This window comes from Kogia breviceps, chromosome 14 (genome assembly GCF_026419965.1).
Source record: "Kogia breviceps isolate mKogBre1 chromosome 14, mKogBre1 haplotype 1, whole genome shotgun sequence".
Taxonomy (NCBI): domain Eukaryota; kingdom Metazoa; phylum Chordata; class Mammalia; order Artiodactyla; family Physeteridae; genus Kogia; species Kogia breviceps.
In genome coordinates this window covers 11,665,191-11,689,554 of record NC_081323.1, presented here as the reverse complement: position 1 = coordinate 11,689,554, position 24,364 = coordinate 11,665,191, and the positions used below count along the sequence as shown (strand labels likewise).

Sequence of the window (24,364 nt, the reverse complement as noted above, 5' to 3'; positions counted from 1 at the left end):
CCCAAACAAACCCCCGACTTTCTCCCCCCAAAGTCACTCCTTCCACCATCTTCCTCAACTTCAGCCCTCCTGCGGCTCACACCCAAGCCTGGAGTCATCCTGGTTGACATCTTCTCCTAATGTCCCATCCAAGAGCAAAGCCTGTTGACTCTACCTGGAAATATGTCCAGAAGCCAATCACACGCCCTTCTGCCCTCTGGTCCAGCGCCATCCTCTCTTGCCTGGATACTGCTGTGGCCTCCTCCCTGGTCTCCTTGCCTCCACTCCCCCCACTACAGTCTATTCTCAGCAATGTAGCCAGAATGACCCCTCTAAAGAAGAAGGCAGGCCATGTCACTCCTCTGCTCAGAGCCTTTAAAGGGTTTCCAGTTCAGAAGAAAAGCCAGAAGTGCTCCCCATGGCCTACAGGGTTCTGCATGGTCTGGCACCTGCTACCTCCCTGCCGTATCACCCTCATCCCCACCTCAGGGCCTTTGCACTTGCTGCCCACCCCCTCCCCCATCCTACACAGCTACATGGCTGACTCTCTCACTTGCTTTGAGGTTCTGCTCAGATGTCACCCTCTTGTTGAGGCCTTCCTTGACCACTCAAAAAAGCAGCCCCTCTTCGCTCCTACCACCATTCCCTTTCCCTGCTTTATCCATTCTCCATAGAACTTATTATCTGTAATACATTTTACATACTTACGTGTTTAGTAACTGTCTTCTCCCACCAGAATGTCAGCTCCTTAAGGGCAGGGGTCTTTGTTCTGCTCACTGCTCTCTTCCCAGCTTCTAGAATGGTGCCTGGCACACAGTGGGCCCTCACTAAGTATTTCCTGAATATGTTTATTGAGCCCTAGTTACCTGCCAAGCACAGTTACAGGATTTTACATGGATTGCTTCCTTTCATCCTCCCCACAACGCCTTGAGGAAGGTCCTGCCGTCTCTATTTTACGGAGGAGTAAAGCAAGGCACTAAGAAGGGACTGACTTGCCAAGAAGTGGTAAAGTCAGGATCCAAGCGCAGGCAGGCTGTTCACAGAGCCTGTGCCCCAAACCACTGGGAGACCCAGCCTCTTGGCCCTACTCTCAAAAGACTCGAGATCTTGAAGGGTCTTCCACCTGCCTGAATTCTGAACGCTGCCAACAACTCAATCTCAGAGGACACCCTGACCCCAACTCTTGCCCAGTTCTCCTGGCCCCGCCAAAGGCTGTTTGCCGGGCTTGCTGGCACTCAAGCCCCCAGGCCAGCATCCACTTCTGCTGACAGAGGTCATTTCCATAGGGGATTCTGGGGACTGTTTGGAGTCCCAAGTCACTTGCCCATAAATATGTTATTAGACACTAATGGGTCCCCAACTGCTGATTAAACCCAGGCCCCAACCCTTCCCAGCCTCTGCCTGCAAGGACAGTTAATGGCTCTGGGAAAAAACTAAAAATAAGTCGTAAGTCATAAGTCAATGGGAGAGGAATTACCCAGAAATGTCAGCCTGTGTAACTGTCACTGCCAAGGTGGGGCCCAAAGAAGGAGGGGGCTCAGGGTTGGGGCGAGGGCAGCATCCAGGCCTGGAGATGAAGCATCCTCAGCCCTGCTTTCTCTCACGCCAATATCTAATCCTTTACCAGCTTCACTGGCCCTGTCTTCCCTTGGTTTCCAGAATCTATTTACTTCTTCCTCATCTCCATGGCCACCACCTGGTCCTGCCACCACTGTCTCCTCACTGGTGTCCCTGCCTCTCAGATCCTGTCCCTCCTCTGCTCAGAACCCTGCGAGGGCTCCCACCTCACCCACAACAAAATCCCAAGTCCTTAGTTATTAGGACTCACAGGGCCCTCCATGATCTCTGCCCTCATTCCCACCACCCCTCCTCACTCTGCTTCGGCCACGCGCAACCCCTTGCTGTTGCCCAAACACTTGGCATGATCCAACCCCAGGGCCTTTGCACATGCTGCTTCTCCTTCCTGGAATACTCTATCCCCACATCTTCCCCCAAGTCCCCAAATCTAGATCTTTCTTATCACCCAGGGTTCAGCTCAGGTATACCCACAGCCATACTCACAGTGGCACACTCTCACACATGTACACCTCCATGCACACAGATGTGAGCGCCCATGCAGGCACATGCATATGTACTCGCAGGCAGGTGCCTAAGTGTGCCTCATGGCACACACGCACATGAGTGCACACACGACACCCAAGCACTCATATGCACAACCTCACATCCACACCTGCACACACCCACCTGTGTGGCCCAGAGCTGCATCACCAGAGCCCGCGCCTGCATCTCCTCTGACACGCCCATCTCCTCCAGGTGCAGCAGGTAACTCTCCAGCCATTTGCTCCGGTGGGCCCGAGTGGCCAGCCTGGCTGGGGACAACAGCTTCCACAGGTGACCTTTGACCCTGCACACCTGGTCCTTATCCCCTGCAGGGACGAAGCACAGAGGATGGGGGTTACAGATCCACCTCCAGCCCAGGGTCACCCAGCCCTGACCTCCCATCAGGCCAAGGGTCTTCCAGGTGTCACCCCAGGGGATGGGGAGTTCCTGTGGGAAAGAGGCGACAGGGACCCAGCCCTTAAATGCTGGCCTGGCCCAGAGGAGGTACTCAATCAACATTTCCTAAATGAATGGGCTTCTCAGCACAGCAGGGGGAGGAGCAGGAAACGGGGAGCCACATTCTCCCTTCCTGGGGTCTGATCCCAGAGGAACACCAGCCCATGTGGGTGGTGAGACCCTGAGGGCACACTCAGCACGGCGTCACTCAGGGGTAACAACCAAACTGACCACCAAGAGGGGACAGGTTGGTCTGGGCTCTCAAACTCAACTACCTGTAGGAAAGGCAGGTAAAGTGAATGAGGGAGGAGGGACAGGAAGGGGCCCAACGGGAGGGTCGGGTGGCTCCACTCAGCTCCACCGACCAGCCCAGCACAGCCAGGGAGCCTGGGTTTCTAGAAGAAACTGAAATCCAGATGTTCAGGGGGAATCTTCTCATGTGTTTTAAAGTTAGCATCTCAGTAAGAAAATTTTAATCACCGCACAGGCCACAAAAGCATCTCAAGCTAAACTGGCTCACGGATCACCAGTTCGAAAACACCATTAAATAAACAATGGTGCGTTTACGTTCTGGAAAACCGTGAAGCAGTGAAAACCAATGAGGAAGTTCTTTATGTCCAGCCCTCACCGGGCCCACACAGGCAGACCATTGAAGTAATAAAGTCAGATGCTTATTTATTTATTGTATTAATGCTACAAGATGATGCTGTATTGACATATATATATGTGCAAATATAAGATTTGGTTGTTCCAAAATCACTCCTTGGAAAAGGGGAAGTCGCTTGTATTGCTACCAAATTCCAAAGTACTGGAAACTCTCTCATTGACTTTTTTGAGCCACAAAGCAGTGTTTCAGGAAGGTCCATCCACCCAGTGGCTCTAAACCAGGCTGCACGCTACAGGATGCAAAACGTAGGCAAAACTTATTTAAGTACATTAGTTACGTTTTCAAATAATATGCTCCATATGCTTTTCTTCAACCTCTAGACACTTTTTCAGGTGACATACTTCTCAATTTAAAGCAATGAGGCCAATTGCTCATCTGAAATACATGATTTTCCTCTTTCCCAAATTTTCAGGTACTGGAGCATCACCAGGCAGGTTTAAATCTCTGGCTGCTCAGGTCCCCACCCAACTGCCACCAATCTCATCAGAATCTCTGGGGCTGTGGCCCAGGCACACGGAGATTTTAAACAGGTGGGTGCTGGGTGCAGGGTGCAGGAGGTGCTGAAGCCACCTCAGTTGATGATGGTTGTAGATGCTTAATTACAGGACCGATCTGATGAGATTGCTAACAAAAGGAGGTAAAGGTCTTCCCTGGTGGCGCAGTGGTTAAGAATCTGCCTGCCAATGCAGGGGACACGGGTTCGAGCCCTGGTCTGGGAAGATCCCACAGGCCGCGAAGCAACCAAGCCTGTGTGTCACAACTACTGAGCCTGCGCTCTAGAGCCCGTGAGCCACAGCTACTAAGTCCACATGCCACAACGAATGAAGCCTGCATGCCTTGAGCCTGTGCTCCGCAACAAGGGAAGCCACCACAATGAGAAGCCTGTGCACCGCAACGAAGAGTAGCCCCTGCTCACCACAACTAGAGAAAGCCCACACGCAGCAACGAAGACCCAATGCAGCCAAAAACAAATAAATAAATAAAGTGTTTTGAAAAGACAGAAAAGAATCAAAATAAAATAAAATTAAAATTTTTTAAAGAGGAGGGGAAATTTAACACAGATTTAGAAATGACTGGCATTTTTTAAGGTCTGACAGCACAAGTGCAGGTCTTGAATGTCACTGTAAATACGGCTCTTAAGGATGACTTTCAAAAGCAATGCAGTATGCAGAGTCAACCGACAGAATGGGAGAAAATATCTGCACATCATACAGATACTTGTATACACCCATGTTCATAGCAGCATTATTCACAATAGTCAAAAGGTCGAAATAACCCGTGTCCATTAACAGATGAATAGGTAGACAAGAGGTGGCATATCCATACAATGGAATATTATCCAGCCTTAAAAAGAAGGACATTCTGACACATGCTACAGCGTGGATGAATCCTGAGAACGTTATACTAAGTGAAATAAGGCAGACACAAAAAGAGAAATATTGCATGATTCCACTTATACGAGGTACCCCGAATAGGCAAATTCATACAGAGAGTAGAATACAGGTTAATAGGGGTGGAGGGAGGGAGAGATGGGGAGTTATTATTTAATGGATACAGATCTTCTGGTATGATGAAAAACTTCTGGAAATACATAATGGTATGGCTACACAACATTGTAAAGGTTATTTATTGTCACTGAATTTTATACTTAAAATGGTTTAAATGGTAAATTTTATGTTATATATATTTTACCACCACTAAGAAAACAGGAAGATATGTGAATGTCATTTGGCAAATGAGCCAAAGATGGTGGTGTATAATAAAAAATTGGATTGGCAAAGAAACAAGTAAAAAAAATATATAGCAGCAATTTGATCAAATCTGCTTAACATTTGGAGAGCTCTTAGAACAGTGCAGGATACATGAAATCTTACACAAGAGTTAGCTATTGCTACTCTACATTGTTAGAAAAAGGCAAAGTGTCCACATCAGTGTGTTTACTATGCATTTGTGGGCAAAAGAGAAAAACAAGAATATAGCACGTTTGCTTGTATTTGCGTAAAGGAACTCTGGAAGGATCCACGAGAAACTAATAAAAGCAGCCAATTGTGGAGAGTGGGAATTGGGTGGAAGGAGGGATAACAAGAAGGGAGAGGAGGCTTGTCACTTACTATTTTATATTTTCAATGTTTGAACCACGTGAAACATATTCAAAATCTGGCACCACCCTTAACCCTGTAAAACATTTCCAGCGAAAGATCACAGATTCATAGACTTACAGATTCAAAAAGTTCATTCTGTATTTCAAACAGATGATTGGGAGTGAAGAAGAGGGGTTCTGAAAAACTGAGTTTGGTGACTCCACCTGGGACCCCGCTGATGGGGAAGACGCAGGTGTCAAAGGTGGAGTCTGAATAAGCCAATTCCTGAAACGTGAGCGTGGGAAGAAAGCAACATTTCTAAAGGGTTCGTTTATACAACATGTGAGCTTAACGAGGGAGTTCAACAAAATCAATCAGGAGACGTTATTTCACTTCCAGTCCTCATTATTTCCAGGTTTAGGTTGACCAAAAAAACCAAAGCAAGACAAAACAAAAAAAATTTTCCCACTGGGAAAACCAGGGTTTGCTGTGTATTTACATCAGAGTATAATTGGGGCTTATACTGTATTTTACCACGTGGAGAAGGGTCTAGAACTGCTCTGTCCAGGAAGGAAGCCACAAGCCACATGTGCTTACTGAGTACGTGAAATGTGGCCGCCTGGAACTGAGACGTGCTATCAGTAAAAAGTACACCCCAGATTTCAAGTCTTAGCGTGAGAAACAAAATGTAAAATATCGCAAGAATTTTTATATTAATTACATGCTGAAATGCTAATATCTTAGACATACTGGGTTAAAGAAAAAATAATATTTTTTATATTTTATAAAATTGATTTATATTTTATAAAATTGATTTCACCTCTGCCTTTTCTTTTAATGAGTCTACTAGAAAATTTAAAATTACATATATGACTGGCATTCTATTTCTACAGGATAGCACAGTTCTATCAGGATAACACCAAATTCATAACAATGGTTACCTTGGTGATAGATGTAGAGGGAGTGCGGTCAAAAGAGAATCTGCCTTCTCTGTAATGTTTGACTTTTTTTCACAAGAGGCAGGGGAGCCAAGTTAACATCCCAAACTCTGGAGCAGAGTGCCTCACCTTGAACAAGGCACCTCACCTCTGAACACCTCAGTTTTCTTACCTATAAACTGATGTAAGAGTACTCATCACATAGGGTTATACAGGGATTGAATGCATTAACATATCAAGTCCAAAGAGGGATGCCTAGCACAGGCCTAATAAACATTAGTTATATCATTAAACAAAGCTTAATGAACGTTAGTAAATTATTACTCCAAGGAGAATGTATTCAGGTATTATTTCTATAAGTAAGAAATAATAATAAATTGTGAGATAACGAACACCCAGTTTGCAGCCATAGACCCAGGTTGAAATCCCAGCTCAGCCCCTTCCTAGAAGGATGATCTTAGGCAAATCACTTTGTATCTCTGAGTCTCAGTTCCCCATCTGCAAAAGGGAGGCAACCTGGCTCACAGGATCATTAGCAGGACTCAAAAAGATCACACACAGAACACACTCTGTACTGGCAGGGGTTTGGTAAGTTGTACTTGCTACATTCCTGCCATTTTTCTAAGGCATTATTCATCAGCCCCAGTGCAATGGCTCAACGCTGTGAATCAGAACTGGCCGGCTCATGTGACTGGTAACTTGGTCAGAGGCAGGAGAAACAGGTTTGATGTCAGGCCTCCCATGCTGTGTGGGCTTGGCTGAGGCCCTGTCCGTCTCTGGGCCTCAGTCTCTCCATTTGTAAAGCAAGAGGCCTAGGCATGGAAACACCTCTGACCACTGGAGACCTGAGGGTACAGTTCAGAGAGGCCCCCAGCAGAGACATGTTTTTTTTTTAAAGTCTTGTCTTTTACCTTTAAAATGCATTTGATTTTTGCATTAAACCCTGTGATTCTTTAATATAAGAATGCTTTTTTCCCCTAAAACAATATTTAAATAAATAATAGTAATCCAGTGAAATGATTATTCCAGAAAGAAGCAGTATGCTTAGCTTGGGGCTCTATTTAACTCCCTACTGCCCCCCAACTCCCTCCTGTATGAAAAGCACCAGACTCAGTGGTCTACGGGTCTCCAAAAGGGTCAATTTTCTTTTAAAATGTTTATATTTCTAAAAGCAGAGGAGGAATAATGCATGCAAATGGTAAATAACAACAACAACAATAATAAAAGAAAGAAAGTCTAAGAGTTCAAATGGGCGTAAGATTCTCTACATCCCATCTCAGCTTTCCCAGAGGCAAAAATCTATAAATGTTCCCACATTTAAACACAAACACACACACCCCCATACCCTCTGTTCTGCACCTTTTTCATAAGAGTAGATTTCATCCTAAAGCAGTATACCCCATTACTTTCTACAGTTGCATAGTTTTCCTTTGTGTGAAAGCATAATTTATTTCATCAGCTACTATGGGGGACATTTAGGTTGTTTTTAGGGTTTGCTGAAACAAGTGACATGCTAATGAATATCTATGGATCTGTAGACACTTGCAAGCATTTCTGTGGGGTAATTCCAAGAAGTGGAAGTACAGGATCAAAGGAATGTGTACTTTGTATGTTGATAGGTTCTACCAAATCACTCTTCGGACTTCCCTTGTGGTCCAGTGGTTAAGATCTCGCCTTCTAATGTGGGGGGTTGCGGGTTCGATTTCTGGTCAGGGAGCTAAGATCCCACATGCCTTGCAGCCAAAAAATCAAAACATAAAACAGAAGCAATATAGCAAGAAATTCAGTAAAGACTTTAAAAATGGTTCACATCAAAAACAAAACAAAACAAAACAAAACAAATCACTCTTCGAAAGAAGCTGCATAGACTCACATACCCACAACCAGGTCTGAGGGCCATTCCGCACCTCAGCCTCCAGTCCCTAGCTGAGAAACCTTCCCCAACATCGCCACCTGCTGCCCACACTGGGAAATGCAGCCTTCCCATATCCAGCCCAGAGCTGCTCCCAGAAAAACAGGGAGAGTTCCCCTCTGCATCTACCCAGACTCCCCTGGAGCATCTGTATGGAGGAAACGGCGACAGAGAAACTACTCTTTCCTGGAGAAGCAATCCATGCCGGCACGTGTCAGTGCTTTATGCACTAGATTTTGCAATCAGACAGACCAAGTTTCCATTTTGCTGGCTCTGCCACCTACCAGTTGTTTGTCTATGACAAGTGACTTCGCCTCTCTAAGCCTCAGTTTCTTTACCTGCAAAATGAATTTAATAATACCAACTTTCCAGCACTGATGGCAGGATTCAATAAGATAAGGAGTTGTCTCCAAAAAGACATTAAGAGTCATGAATAGGCAACTCACAAAGAGGAAAAGCAAATGGCTGGTAACACTGAAAGATGTTTCATCACAGTAGTCAGGGAAATGCCCATCAAGCCAGATGCCCTGTTTTGGCCATCAGATTGGCAAGGGTTTAAACACCGATAACTGCATATTGACAAGGTGGTGGGAAAATGCAAATTAAAGTTACCCACCTCTGTCCATTAGATTGGCAAACAAATGGAAAGACTGAAAAAATCTGGTGGGGAATGAGCAGACTCCTTTCCTTTGGGTAGGTGTATGAATTGCTCCATGGTTTTGGAAATGATGTGGCAACGGCTAATACAAATTTTAATGTGCATGCCCTTTGACCAGCAAACCCACTTCCAGGAAACTATTAGAGAGAAATAAAATCACCAGATGGTAGAAGAGATACAAGTACAAGGAAATACTATAACAGTAACACACACGAAAAAGGAAACAATTATGATATCCATTGGAGGGGGATGGCTGCCTAAATATTGACCTGCAAGAGCCAGAAAGATGTCTGGATTTTTTATGTTGAGTTTTACAACCCTCTACTTTGCTATATTCATTTTTGCTTGAGTTAGTTGTATCATAGATTTTCTGGGGTTTTCTGGGTATAGCATCAGATTACCTGCAGATAGAGATACTTTTATTTCTTCTTTACTCATTCTTATATTGGTAATTGATATCTCTTATCTCAGTGCATTGGTGAATGCCTCTAGAAGATGGGTGTATTGACAAGGGAGACTGTATATTGTTAGGTTAAAAAAATAAGTTGCAGATAATAGATATAATCCCTTTCTATAAATACACACAGTGGCACTTTAGATACATATATTTGTCTCCATTTTCAAAATAGAGTATCCCTACAAAACACTGTGAAGGGATACATCAGCATGTTAACGTTGGTTTCCATAGAAAGCTGAGCTTGGAAGACTGAGTATTATTACTTTTTACTGTCTACATCTACCACAAGAATATGTTTCTTTTTTTTTTGCGGTACGCGGGCCTCTCACTGCCGTGGCCTCTCCCGTTGTGGAGCACAGGCTCCGGACGCACAGGCTCAGCGGCCATGGCTCACGGGCCCAGCCGCTCCGCGGCACATGGGATCCCCCCAGACCGGGGCACAAACCCGTGTCCCCTGCATCATCAGGTGAACTCTCAACCACTGCGCCACCAGGGAAGCCCTCTTTTTTAATTTAAACAATCTAATGTGTTAAAGTTTGATTTTTAAAAATTTATAAATAAATGAAATGGGGTCATGAGCTGTTGTGAGCACTGAATGAGACAATGTTCAACCTGGTATCTGGCACAAAGAAAATGCTCAACAAGTAGTGTTTTTTCTTTATTACCTCAGCCAATCCTAACAGCCACCTTCTAGGAAGATCCTACTGTTCTTCCAATTTTACAGATGGGATCACTGAGGCACACAGAGATTACATAAGAGCCAGTAAACCACCTCAAGCCACCTGAGCCCAGAGTCTGTCTCGACCACTACCTTCAACTGCTCCTCCGGAGAAAAGACCTAGGGCAGAAAGAAGTTGAGTAGGGACTTCCCCGGTGGCGCAGCAGTTAAGAATCCGCCTGCCAATGCAGGGGACACGGGTTCAAGCCCTGGTCCGGGAAGACCCTACATGCCGCAGAGCAACTAAGCCCATGCGCCACAACTACTGAGCCTGCGCTCTGCAGCCCACAAGCCACAACTACTAAGCCCACGAGCCACAACTACTGAGGCCCATACACCTAGAGCCCGTGCTCTGCAACAAGAGAAGCCACCGCAGTGAGAAGCCCGTGCACCCCAATGAAGAGTAGCTCCCACTTGTTGCAACTAGAGAAAGCCTGTGCGCAGCAACAAAGACCCAACGCAGCCAAAAATTTTTAAATTAATTAATTAATTTTTTTTAAAAAAGAAGTTAAGTAACTTGCCCCAAATCACCAGCAAGGAAGCAGCACAGTAGGGATCTGAATTCAGGTCCTGTTGCAAGTATCTGAGACCAGGACACACAGTATTTCTCAACCTTCCTACAGCACCTGTCATACATGCAGTGCCCCAGCCTCACGGGAGATTCAGATTCAAATGGACCATGATGGGGCTTGGTGACTTGTCTTATTAACAAGCACCCCAGAGGATTCTTCTCACTGGTGAAGTCTGAGACACAGTGGCCAGGGGAGAATGCAGTCCAGTGGTTCCTATGGCCCTGGCACTCTGAATCCAGCAGGAAGCTCTTTACCAATATTGAGTCCACAGAAATGGAAATGACGTGGGTTTTTACAAACCGATGTGGAAAGTTCTAGATGTGAGGTTCAGTGAAAATGCTAAGTAGCAGAACAATGCCTCTCCAGTGGGCTATGTCGATGTTATAAAAGCACAGGGCTGATAACTAAGAGAAATGAAGGCATGTGTGCTCAGAAAGACATGCTCAAGAATGTTCGTAACAAGCTAACCAAACCAGAAACCAGAAACCACCAAGATGTCCATCAACCAGGAATGGATAACAAATTGTGGTTATTACGCTAATGAAATACTTCACCGCAACGAAAAAGAACAAACTACAGATACATTCAACCTGCATGAATCTTACACACATGAAGCTGAGTGAAAGAAATCAGACATGAAAGGGCACATGTTGTATGATTCGATTTAAAGGAAGTATAAGAACAGGTAAAAGTAAGCTGAGGTGAAAGAAATCCATACAGTGGCTAACCCTGGGGGGTGGATATTGACTGGGAAAGGGCATAAAAAGTTTAGATTTACCTCTAAGCTGTGCATTTAGGACATGTGTGCTTTCCTGTATATAAATTATACCTCAGTAAAAAAAAGAAATTAAAAACCTTAAAAATAGAATAAAAATGACACAACTCTCTCTCTCTCTCTCTGTGTGTGTGTGTGTGTGTGTGTGTGTGTGTGTGTGTGTGTGTGTTTAGAGAGAATTCTGCGGGATATACTCCAAGCTAGTAATAATGGTCACCTCTGTGGAGGGGAGGGGGAGTGGTGGGCTGGGATGGGGACAAGTTGGAGAATTCTTTTATTGTTCCCTCTAAATTATTCTATATGGTTTGAATTTCTTATAATCAGCATAAACTACTTGTAAAAAATTCTAAAGCAAATTAAATCTTAAAACTAGAAAAGGAGCATACACACACACGCACACACACTTGAGGTCCCCAGGCCCCACTCTAGATGTGCTGTATCAGAATTTCCACCAGGGGGACTTCCCTGGTGGCGCAGTGGTTGAGAGTCCGCCTGCCGATGCAGGGGACGCAGGTTCGTGCCCTGGAACCCCAGCTCTAGTCCCAGCCCTGCCTCCCCACCACTCTGCTCTTGCATACCCCAGTGACGGGGAACTCACTACGTTCAAGGGCACTAGAATGTCTTTCCTCCTATGTTATCTATGATCCTCCCTCTCTAGGTCTCTCCATTAGCCCCACCACCCACCAGGGTTCCCATGGTGCTTACCCACTGACAGGGAGCCACGTGCCAGTTTGGGAAGCAGCAGGTCAAGCTGGTGGAAGGTGTGGAAGATGTCGGCTGAGTGGATGCGGTCCTGGGCCTGGCTCTCCTGGGTGTGTGGCGGTGCCTCGACACCGTACAGAGTCAGGTAGCCGGCTCTGGGGGCGGCAAACAGCTGGTCAGGGGGTTGTCTTTGGATACTCCCGGCCAAACCCTCCCAGGGCTGCCTACACGTTTTCTTCATTTGTACACCTGAGGAGCACCTCATTTTCCTACCATATGTCAGGGACCTCTCTGGGCCACAGAGTCAGCAGAGAAGAAAACAGACAAAAGCCTCACACCCTCATGAAGCCAACACTCTAATGAGGGAGACAGACAGACAGAGAAATGAGTGGATGAGTCATAGGTCAGCTGGGCCTCAGAGGGAGGGACAAAGAGGGAGGGGGTGGGGAGGGGCTCTCGGTGAAGGATGAGAAGGAGCCAGCATGGCAAGAGCAGAGGGCGGGGCCTGAGGCACAGGGAAGAGCCAACCTCCTGTGGCAGGAAGGAGGCAGTGTGTGGAGGAGCTGCCGGGAGGCTGGTGAGCAGAGCAGAGTGAGGGGTGGCCAATGGGGCGAGATGGGGGCACCGATCAGGAAAGGAGGCTCCTGCCCCTGGAGATGGAGTCAGGGTGGGCTCCCTGGAGGAGGCAGGTCTGAGCTGAGACCTGCAGGATAAGCAGGGGAAAGGGGTTCGGGCAGGGGGCACGGTCCCCGCAAAGGTCCAGAGCCAAGGGAGCAACCACAGCCAGGTCAGGGCGCTGCCAGGTACTGCTGGCCCGGGTGCCGGGCTGGAGAGTGAGGGCCCGGGGTGGAGCACCTGGGGAGTTTGCAGGGCCAGTTACACAGCCCCCCGGGCAGGGGGCTGGGCGTCAAGGGTGAGAAGGTTGGCCTTGACCCAAAGAGCCCTGAGGAGTCAGAGCAGGAGAGGAACAGGGCCTGGTGGGGGGTATGGAGAGAGGATGAGACACAGGAGCAAGTGTGAGCCCTCGTGTGCACACACATGCACAACACACACACACACACACACACACACACACACACACACCCCGCCCACAGGAATGCTCTCAGAGGAGATGTTTTCACCACCAGCCACTTTTTAATGCTCCAGGAGCCCAGCCCCACTGGCCTCAGTCCTGGGAGGAAAACCACAGGTTTTCACTTTTTCCATGTGGTGAGAGGGGCCAGGACTTCTGCAGAGACACCATGAAGCCCTGATCCAGCCCCTCTCAGCTCCTACTGGTCCCTGGATCTCCCAGGACAGGGATTTTCCGGAGAAGGAGAGGAAAGAAGCAGGAATGAGGGAGGATGGGGCTGAGAGAGGCCTGTCTGGTCCCCACTTTGTCCCTCATTCACACAGTGTAGACACACAGTAGGTCTTCAATAAATGTTCTGTCAATGGATGAATGGATGGATGGGAGGGAGGACGAGTGGCTGGATGATTGGATGGGTGGCTGGGAAGGAGGGAGGGAGAGTGGGTGGATGGATGCACGGATAGTTAGAACTTAGTCCTGAGAACACTGATCTTGGAAGAAAATATGGGGTCACCGTGATTCTGAGCTCAGTTATCCAAGCTACTGTCCCACCTTTTCCCTGCATCCTACTCACCTTCCCCTCATCCAGTTTTGGCCTCCATGCCCCCCAGAGATGGTGAGTTCAAGACCTGCCCATCCCACTGGACTAAAAGGAAGCAATCCTTCCTTCAGAACAGCTGAAACGAGCTACCTATAGAGTCTAACCCGTCGGCCCTACTGATGCCTCTGCATCAGCCCAGAAGGAATTCCCTCCTCCTTTTCCTCCAAACGTGTAAGCCCCTGGATCCCTCTTCTTCAGATGTATGTCCTCAGTCTCCTTATGGCAGAAGTTGTAAAGGTGCAGCCCACAATCTAGATTCAGTCCAGAAACGTGTTTTGTTTGGTTAATAGAGTTTGCCTAAAAACAAACCGAATGCATATTTAAACATCTGGGGAAATTCATACGAAATCTGGATTTCCCCCTCCATCTCATTTTGAAAAAGGAGAAAGTCTGGCCACTGGGAGCCTGCAGTTCTGCCTGGCAGCCCTGGGCAGGAGTGGAGCCACGGCCACCCCTCTTAGACGGGTACAAGCTGGCAGGGTCAGACGGTCCTCCCCAGGCCCTGCGGTCTCTGTGACACTGCAGTTAAACACCTGTCACCATTTGTCATCCTACTTGCACTGGTTTTTTCCTTAAAGCAGAAAACTAGTTCCTTAGATAAAATTTCTACCAAAAATAGGCAATGAAAAATAACCCCTCCCCCAAAGAAAAAAAAAAAAACCAGGAAGACCACGAGGTTTCACACTGTGGACATGAAGGCCCTTCCTATGGCACCTCCACATCAAAATAACACCTAACACAGCTGAAGACAGGCAATAAATAATTACACGACCTATAAATACACACATGACCTACAAGTGGCGCTAGGAGCCATAAAGAAAGAGCTGGAATGGGTGGGGTAATGAGAGGGCCATCATATTAAATGGGGTGGCGGGAAAGACCTCCCCGAGCAGGTGACCCTTGAGATGAGACTTGACTGAAGTGAGGCGGGAGCCACACCGACATATAGGGAAGAGCATTCTTGGGCCAGGGAGCAGAAACTGCAAAGGCCTTGTGTTGGGAGCATGTCTGGCCTGTTCAAGGGGCAGCAAGGAGGCTGGTGAGATGATACCAGCGGAATCAGAGTTAGAACTCTGGATGTGACTGAGTGAGGCAGGGGGCCCACACAGGACAGGTTGGAATCTCAAGGTCTCGGGCTACGGGAACACACACCTCTGTAACCAGTGTGACTGTCAGCCAACTTGCCCACTGCCTTTCTATTTCAGGGGCTGCAGATGGCGATGAAAAGGCCCAAGGAGGCAGGAGCTGCAGCCCAGGGCTCAGGCCCTGAAGACACAGGGATCCATTTACATCTGCCCTCCTGCACTGTGCCTGCTGTTACCATGAGCCTAAACGGACCCAGCTGCCACCACGTGGCGCCCACCTCCCCCAGTGCCTCAGCTTCTTCTCTGACTTCTTTGCTCGCACAAGGATATGGGATGGCAAGAGCTAGGAGGCCTGGGAGTGCCCTGCTGTCAACTTGCTGGGTGGTTTTAGCTGCCCCTCTCTGGACCTCAGTCTCCACACCATATGGTGACAGGGCAGACTAGACCTGCGTCACCCAGACCAATCACAGCCCTTGATGGTATCTGCACCACTCCAGGGTGAAATGAGAAAAAGGGGACACACCAAGGGTCGTGCTTGAGAGTGTAGGCTCTGCAGCCAGCCCTGCCAGGACCCCAATCATGGGACTCTGGGCAAATGACTTAGACTCTCCAGGCCTTAGTTATCTCATCTGTCAAATGGGGTTTGTAAAGTACCCGCTTCACAGAGTTGTTGTGAGGATTAAACGTATTAGCGCACACTGAGCCTACAAGAACACACACAGGTCATAAATATTCCCGTGTGCCCATATGTGTCAGCAAATGCCTGTCCTTTATCCTCAAACTGTGTGGCTGTAATTTTTTGGAGCGGTTGACATGTCTCGCTTTTATGAGATGCTGGTCATTAGGGGTCCCACCCAAAACTACTGGCTCTCTTTCTCTCACTGCCTGTGGCCATGGTCCTCCATCCCCGCCACCAAGCAGTCAAATCCACCAGCAGGTCCCACAGACCCCATCCCCCAAAGCTACCCAAATTCTCGCCATCGCCCCTGGTCCAGGCCACCATTCCGTCTCACCTGGGCAACTACAACAGCCTCCTAACAGGCCCCCCTGCCTCCCTTTCATTGCCACCCACCCGAACTATGGTCTAGTCTCTATCTGGCAGCCAAAAAGAGCTTTTAAAACTCTAAGTCCGGGCTTCCCTGGTGGCGCAGTGGCTGAAAATCTGCCTGCCGATGCAGGGGACACGGGTTCGAGCCCTGGTCTGGGAAGATCCCACATGCCACAGAGCAACTAGGCCCGTGAGCCACAACTACTGAGCCTGCGCGTCTGGAGCCTGTGCTCCGCAACAAGAGAGGCCGCGATAGTGAGAGGCCCGCGCACCGCGATGAAGAGTGGCCCCCGCTTGCCGCAACTAGAGAAAGCCCTCGCACGGAAACGAGGACCCAACACAGCCAAAAATAAATAGATAAATAAATAAATAAATAATAAAAATAAAGGAATTCCCTTAAAAAAAAAAAAAAAAACCTCTAAGTCCAATGGTGCCATGCCCCTGCTTAAACCCCAATGTCACTCATCTCGCTTAGAATAAATTCCAAAGCCTTTCATGGCCTTGAGGCTCTGTGAGACCGGGTTTCTGCCAGTTTCTCTGACCTCATCCCCCCGCCTCACCTCCTTGGCTCATTAGGCTCCAGCCACACTGGCCCTCTTGCCAAGCATCTGGGTGACCAGCAAGGCCCCTTTTCTGGCCTGTGTATCCTTTACAGCTCATAGGCCGAGTCAGGCGACCACTCGGAGTCCCAGATACAAAACGTCTCCTTGCAGCCTTTGCTTTGGAGCATCCCAAACTGCTTCCCCATCCACAAAGTCTTCCTGGTTCCCTTGGCCACTATGAATGGCTGGTCCAGAGTGCTGGGCTCACCTGAGCAGGAAGCTGTAGGAGAATTCGAGGAGTCCCATCTCATGCCAGCCACTGCCTGCTTCCGTGGTGTCACCCAGCAGGACGGTGTGGAGGTTGGTATACATGGCTTCCGTGAGCGCCTGGAGCTCTTTGTGGAGGAGAGTCCTGGGGCAAAGAACCAAGGTGTGAGAGTGTAGCTTCCAAAAATATATATATATATGCGCACAGGCACCTCCTTGGCCAAACCTCAGAGCCCCAGGGCTCCAGTGCCTCAGTGGCAATGAGGGCTTTGGAAAGATTGGCTTCAACAAAATATTACTATTTCTATCATCATCCACAATGACGATAGTTACTATTTATTTTGCCAAGCACAATGATCTCTTGACAGCCCTAGGGATAACAGTTACTATTATGATACCCAGTTTACAGATGGAGAGACTCAGGGACAGAGAGGAAAGTGACTTGCCAAGGTCACCCAGCCAGTAAGTGATACAGCTGGGACGGAAACCCTGATCTGCCCAACTCCAGAGTCTGAACTTTTAAACATGACAGTCATCCCCTCTCGGGGCACACGAGCCTGGATAAGGAACCCACAGACTTGCAGAAGAGAGAGAACTAAGAAACCAGCCCTTTCTCCTTGAGATCCAAAGTTAGGGAGACCTGTTTGGATAAAGTGTCCTGGACCAAGGATTGCTAATAAACATGACTCCAAGTGGATGCCCCACGAGGAATAAGGGAATCTGGCTGGTGATCTGGTCTCATCGTGTGTACCTAGGAGTCTGAGGAGAGGACCAGTTCTGGGAGAGCATGTGGCTGAAGCCAGAAGCCCCTCTGTACTGAGCCTCCACAACAGTCAATATTCAGCCATGACTGAATGTATGATTAGAAGCCAGGAAAGATGGGATCTTCTATCTAAGTTTAAGGCCCCTCTACACTGCACGAGGATCTAAACCATAACGGACCCCACGGCATCAGGCGAAGCGTCCATGGGGTGGTGCAGAGCCGATGTTCAACAGCGACACCTTGTGGCAGCAACGAGACCAGTGCTAGTGTGCCCATCAGGTGCTCTGGCTCTCTGTCGCCACCTGCTGTTTGGACACAGGATGGACCCCTTTAGACTGAATAAGCCCCTGGGTTCTTGGATAATTCAAGACCGGAAAGCTTCCAGAGGGGTTCCGTGAACTTCCAGGTAATAAAAGCTTTGGGATGTTTCACTGTTGGAAAAACAATAGACACGACCCACGTGAGATAATGTGCGTGAAGGGCTTAACATAGCGCTTGGCACATTGTAAGTGCTTAATACATGGGAGCTGACACAGTGATCAACCCTGCTCCAGCTGTTCCCTTGACTCCACTCCAACCACTAGTCTTTGACAGAGACAGTAGCCACCCAACAGATGTGGCAGCCATGCCCAGAAGACCTCATGCCAGCTTTTGAGAAATGCCCAGAAACTCTTGGGGGTAGACACTGGAGGAAACTGGGATCCTCCCTGGGTAGGGGGGGCAGGATGCAGTGAACTGTGGACTCTTGTTGCTAATGTGCCCCCTAGAATAGCAAGACCCAGGACACACAGGCTCCGGAATACTAGCAGCTGTCCCACGAAGCCAAGGTCAGACTGAGCATTGCCTCTCATCCATCCATGTTCACCTCATGATGCTGGCCTTTCCTCAGCTTTCGCAGGCCTGCAAAACCCAGCCTTCTAGATGCTTTTCCTGACTCCAGGAGGTGAGTCTTCCTGGAGAGAGAGCACTAAAGAGGACCATCAGACCGTGTGCACTCTTTAGGGGAGGATGCAGAGTCTTACTTCCTCAGTATCTCGGTGGGAGGAGAATGGGCTGTGGAGTCTGCAGACCTGGGTTCAAATCCCAGCTCTGACACTTACTAGCAGTAGACCTTGGGTAAGTCACTTCACTTCTCTGAGCCTCTGTTTCCTCATCTGTAAAATATGGATAAAAATACCCACCTCCGAAGCTGTTGCACAGATATGAACACATGCCTATCAAACACCTGGCATTTGGCAGGTGTCTTCAGAGGGAGGTTGGCGTCATTCTGTACTCCCGCATCTAGGATGGTGACCAGTGTATGAATGAATACAGGGTAAATGGCATCACAGGTCCTTTTGTTGATGTAAGTATTACTTATGTTTCAGGACCTGCACCACTTCCTAGCTGTGTGACCTCGGGCAAGTCACTTCTCTTCTCTGAGCCCCGTGTTCTCATCTGTAAAATGAGGCTGCAAGTTACCCTCCAGCATTGCTGTGAAGACTCGTGAGATCGTATGGACTCAAAAACATTAATCACCCCACCACCTCCCTTTACTTGACAGATGTGGAAAGAGGCTCGGTGCAGAGGGGTGGGGGCGGTGGTTTGCCCAAAGTCACAAAGCTAGGCAGTGGGAAAGCTGGGATTTGAGTCTAGGTCTAGCTGACCCCAACCCTGGTCTCCTTCTACTGAAAATCAGAGCTGCCTCTTGGGAAGTAAAGAGTTCTTCTTCAGCCCAATTCTCTAGGGTTGTTTCTTGTTTTGTTTTTGTTTGTTTTCACAAAACGAAATGTCTTTACTGGACGCCTGTTGTGGAAACAAGCTCAGCTCACACAGGACTTGAACTACGCGGGTAGAAGCCGATCGCCCACCCTGGCCCACCCATGGGTACCATCTGCAGCCACTCACGGTTTCATCTTGGACTTTTCATCACTGGGGCTGTAATGCGGAAGCTGCACGTCGAAAATCCTCTCCATGAGGAAGATGGCGTAGGCGTGGAAGTCCAGCCTGGTGCGAGGCTCCCACACCACCATGTCATAGGAGTGTGGGTCCAGGAGGACAGTGACATACCTGCCCCCCACCAGCACCTGGGAAGTTGGCAGGGATGGAGTGAGGAGTACAACTGTGAACAACAGCAGTTCTCAGAGGTCGACTTACCCCGTGCCAGGCAGCGGCCCCACCAGGTACTTAACAGACAACGTCCCCTCCTCTACCTCTCACGACCACCCTGTGAGGCAGGGACCATCATTCGCCCATTTATAGCTGAAATGTAAGGCGTATAACGTGCCCAAGATCACACAGCTGAGAAGTGGCAAAGCTGGGAATGGATTCGGCACTTTTTCTGAACCAAAGGTTATGCTCTTAACCACCTCACTTTTAAGCATCTTCCATGGTTATCTTGGTTAATGTCATGTCTCCAAGCAGCCCGGAGAGAGTCTGCCCACAGAAGCAGCGGTTGGATGTGTGTGCCTCACCGGTGGATGGATGGATGGATGGGAGGATGTTGGTGGATAAATGGGTATATTACAGGTGTGGGTGGGTGGATGGATGGATGAGTGGATAAATGGATGGAAGGAAGGATGGATGGATGTTGTTGGATAAATGCTAGTGGATGTGAAAGCAAAACCTTCCTTGGGAGGCTGAGCTCTGTATGTAATATGCTGCTCAAGACGGAAAGGAAACAGCACTGGAGAGCGGTAATCCTGCAGTCAACAAAGGTGAGGGCACTTTCCCTCAGATGTCTGTGCAGGGGGTCACACAACTAACTACCCACTGCCTCAGCCCTGTTTTCACAACGTGGTCTGTAAGTCATGTTACTCAAACTCTCTTATAAAATACAAGCCAGGGCTTCCCTGGTGGCGCAGTGGTTGAGAATCCGCCTGCCGATGCAGGAGACACGGGTTCGTGCCCTGGTCCGGGAAGATCCCACATGCCGCGGAGCAACTAAGCCCGTGAGCCATGGCCGCTGAGCCTGTGCGTCCGGAGCCTGTGCTCCGCAACGGGAGACGCCACAACAGTGAGAGGCCCGCATACCGCAAAAAAAAAAAAAAAAAAAAAAAAAAAAAAAAAAAAAAAAAAAAAAAAAAAAAATACAAGCCAATATCCACGAAAAATGCTATTGGATGGTTGGTTAGATGGGTGGATAAATGGAAGGACAGATCACTGAATGTACGTTGGATGGAAAGATGGATGGATGGGCAGCTAGAGGTTGCTTGCAAACTAAACGTATGAATGAATGTTGGGCACATGGGCGGCAGGATGCTAAGAGGATACTGGGTAGACAGACTGAAGGGTGCATGTTGGATTCACTTCTAACTTCCAAGTTAGAAGGAGACGTGGAAGGTGGATGGATGAGTGACGGTTGTTTGGATGTTGAAGTGGTGGATGGAGAGAGATATAAATAGATGTATACAGAGTGGACAGACATTGGATATTGAAAGGATAGACAATCAAATGCTGGGTGGTGGTGGCAGATGGATGGAAACGTGGGCAGAGAAGCAGAAGAATGGAAGTTGGTGGAAATTGAATGTATGGTTGAAAGTTGGATGGAGGCTACGTCCATGGGTGGAAGAACGCTGGATAAACTGGGTAGACAGGCAGAGGAATGGATGATGGGTAAGTGGACGCATAGACAGATTTTGGATAGATATTCAGAAAGACGGACGAATGAGTGGATAGATGGAGGTTGATGGAAATGGAATATATGAATGAAGACTGGATGGATATTAAGACGGAAGAAGGCTGCTTAGATACTGGGCAGAAGGACAGATGTTAGATGGACGGGTGGATGTGGGACAGATGGAAGTTGAATGAATGGATAGAGGTCGGTTAGATGAACACACCAAGTATTGGATAATATTAAATGACTGCATAGCTGCATGTTGGGAAGATGCTAGCGGGATAATGAAGGAATGAATGTTAGATAAATGCTGGATGTACAGTTGGATGGGCATATAGAAAGTCGGCTGGACCACTGGATGGTTAGTGTATGGATGGGTATTGAAGAAATCAGTAAACACCAGGTTTAATAGGCCCAGCTTCTCATCCCCTTCCCTCCCAAGAGGCAAAAGAGGCACTTACAGTAAAGATATCACCATGCTTCTCCTTCATCCTTGTGAGGAAGCTGGCAGCATCTTTCCCAAACTCCAAAGCATAGCCCAACCAGGGGATACTTCCCAGGTCCAGGGGAGGCTCGCCAGGTCGCCTGCAGAAGCCACAGCACTTATCACCATTTGATAAAGCAGGGAAGAGGATAAAGAGTGGGGGGCATGGCGTGAGATTTTCAGTGGAGAGGAAGGCTTCCCTGAGGAGACATTTGACCAGACCTGAAGGCAGTGAGGGAGGGAGCCACGTGGATATCTAAAAGAAGAGCTTCCAAGCAGAGGGAACAAGTACAAAGGCCCCTCACGCCTGGTGTGTTCAAAGAACAGTGAGGAGGCCAGGGTGGCTGGATGTGGGAACAAGACGTATACAGTAGAAGGTGAGGCCGGAACAGTAACAGGGGCCACACCAGGCAGGGCCTTGTAGGCAGCTCCGAGGACTTCAGCTTTTGTTCTGAGTGAGGTGGGAGCCATCGGAGTCTGAAGCAGAAGAGGGACAGGATTTGGCTTTGGTTTTTACAAGAGGCTTTTGGCTGCTGAGTAGGAAACAGACCACAGGGGGCTGAGAGCAGAAGCTGGGGTACCAGTTGATGTTGGTACATACTGGGGGGGGGGGTTCAGTTAAGGTGGTCATCTCTCTGCAGGTAGGAGAACCTTCCAGAACCCAGTAGTATTAGGATACAGAGTTCTCTGTTTGAGCCAGCATGGACCAGGGTCCTGGTCATCTCACACCTCCTCTCATGCCCACCGAGAAAGGGTAAGGCTGGAGAGCAAGGCTGGATGGCGGGAGGTGGTAGAAGAACTGCCCTACCGCTGATCCCAGACTGCCCCTCTCCAGCTCAGAATCTGAGGTATCTCAGGAGGCCAGAGGCCATGCCCGTGGCCTGTGGGGATGCCCCAGGGGTACAGGTAGCTCAGCCCGGGGGTAGGAAGGTTGTGTGCGATATTCAAGGTCAAAGTCTCATCTGTGAGAGCAGAGGAACGCCTCTGAGGATATAGTAACATATCTACAGCTCACTGCGGTGGCGGGGATTCTAAGATGATTACAGTGACCTACAACTGAGGGAGGGAGATGGTACAGTTGGCTTTGAGAAAGGATGATTCCTCTTAGTGGGTCTGACCTAATCAGGTGAGGACAGGGCTTACAAGGGGCAGGGATCTTCCTGGCAAAAGAGACTGAGATTTGGCATAAGGGAGATTCTTTGCTGCTGCCTTTGAAGATGGAAGGGGCCACATGGCAAGGAATGCATGGGGCCTCTAGGGGCTATGAGTGGACCGTGGCTGACAGCAAGAAAGGAAATGGGGACCTCAGTCCCACACCCACAAGGAGCTGAATTCAGCCAGATTCTTCCCTGGAGGTTCCTAATAGGAAGGCAGCCTGGCCAACACCTTAATTTCTGCCTTGTAAGACTCTGGACAGAGAACACAGACACACTGTACTGGATTTCTGATCTACTGAAGTGTGAGCTAATAAATGGGTGTTGTTTTAAGTTCCCAACTATATGGTAATTTGTTACACAGCAAGAGATAACTAATACACTCAAACTGACATTGCACTTGCACTGGGCCCTGCCCTTGGCCAAGCATTTGATATATGAATGTCTCATCTCATCCTCCCCAACCACCCTCTGAGGGAGGGGCTATTAGCTAAACAGACCTATGTTATGATCACAAAATGGGCCTCACAATATTACAATCACACCTTCACCAAATATTAACTATGAAGCAAGCATCGTCCTGGGTGCTGGAGATACAGGAGTGAGCAGGGAAGATGAGGTGGAGGGCCCTGACCTCCACCTTTACATACTAATAAGGGGAGACAGACAAAAACAAAGGAGCAATATCATTTCAGAGAGCGAGAAGTGCGATGAAGAAAATAAAGGAGACAAAATGTGACAATGAAAAGACAAATAACCTAATTTAACAATGCACAAAAGAATCTGAATGGACAGTTCTCCAAGGAAGATATACAAATGGCCAGTAGGCACATGAAAAGATTCTCAACATCATTAGTCATTGCGGAAATGAAAATCAAAATGACAAGCAGGGCTTCCCTGGTGGCGCAGTGGTTGAGAGTCCACCTGCCGATGCAGGAGACACGGGTTCGTGCCCCGGTCCGGGAAGATCCCACATGCCGCGGCTGGGCCCGTGAGCCATGGCCGCTGAGCCTGCACGTCCGGAGTCTGTGCTCCACAAAGGGAGAGGCCACAACAGTGAGATGCCCGCGTACCGCACAAACAAAAACAAAGACAAGCAGTACCACTTCAAATCCACTAAGATGGCCATAATGTTAAAAAAAAAAAAATGAAAATAAGTGCTGGGAAGACTGTGGAGAAATGGGAATGCTCATGTATTTCTGGTGGGAATGTACAGTGGTGCAGCTGCTTTGGAAACTAGTCTCGCAGTTTCCTGAAAGATTAAGAGTGACTATATGACCCAGCAATATACCCCAAAGAATTGAAAACATAAGTTCATACATAAACTTATACACTATTGTTCATAGTATCATGAATCATAATAGCCCCAAAGTGGAACCAACCCAAATGTCCACTGACAGATGAATGTATAAACACAATGTGGTGTATTCATACAGTGGAACATTATTCAGTCATGAAAAGAAGTGAAGTACTGATTCACGCTACAACTTGGAAGCACCTCAAAACCATCGTGCTGAGTAAAAGCCAGACACAAAAGGCCACATAGGGTATGATTCTATTTCTATGAATGTCCAGAAAAGGCAAATCAATGGGGACAGAAAGTAGATTCGTGGTTTCCAGGGTCTGAGGGGAGGGTGGAATGGAGAGTGACTGCTCATGGGTACCAGGTTTCTTTTTGGAGGGATGAATATATTCCAGAGTTAGATAGTGGTGATGGGTGTACAGCCTTGTGGCTATA

General features: G+C 48.2%; 1 protein-coding gene across 2 annotated transcripts in view; it reads right to left on the bottom strand.

Moving 5' to 3' along the window:
- The window catches only part of PTGIS (prostaglandin I2 synthase), a 46,227-nt gene that overhangs the window by 13,017 nt on the left and 8,846 nt on the right, over nt 1-24,364 (bottom strand). For both annotated transcript variants that reach the window (XM_067013631.1, XM_059036072.2), the window contains 5 exons: nt 21,450-21,573; nt 19,278-19,456; nt 16,629-16,772; nt 12,019-12,170; nt 2,224-2,405 (listed from right to left, as the gene is read on the bottom strand). In XM_067013631.1, the coding sequence (XP_066869732.1) occupies nt 2,224-2,405; nt 12,019-12,170; nt 16,629-16,772; nt 19,278-19,456; nt 21,450-21,573 (781 nt within the window). The remainder of the gene's footprint in view (nt 1-2,223; nt 2,406-12,018; nt 12,171-16,628; nt 16,773-19,277; nt 19,457-21,449; nt 21,574-24,364) is intronic.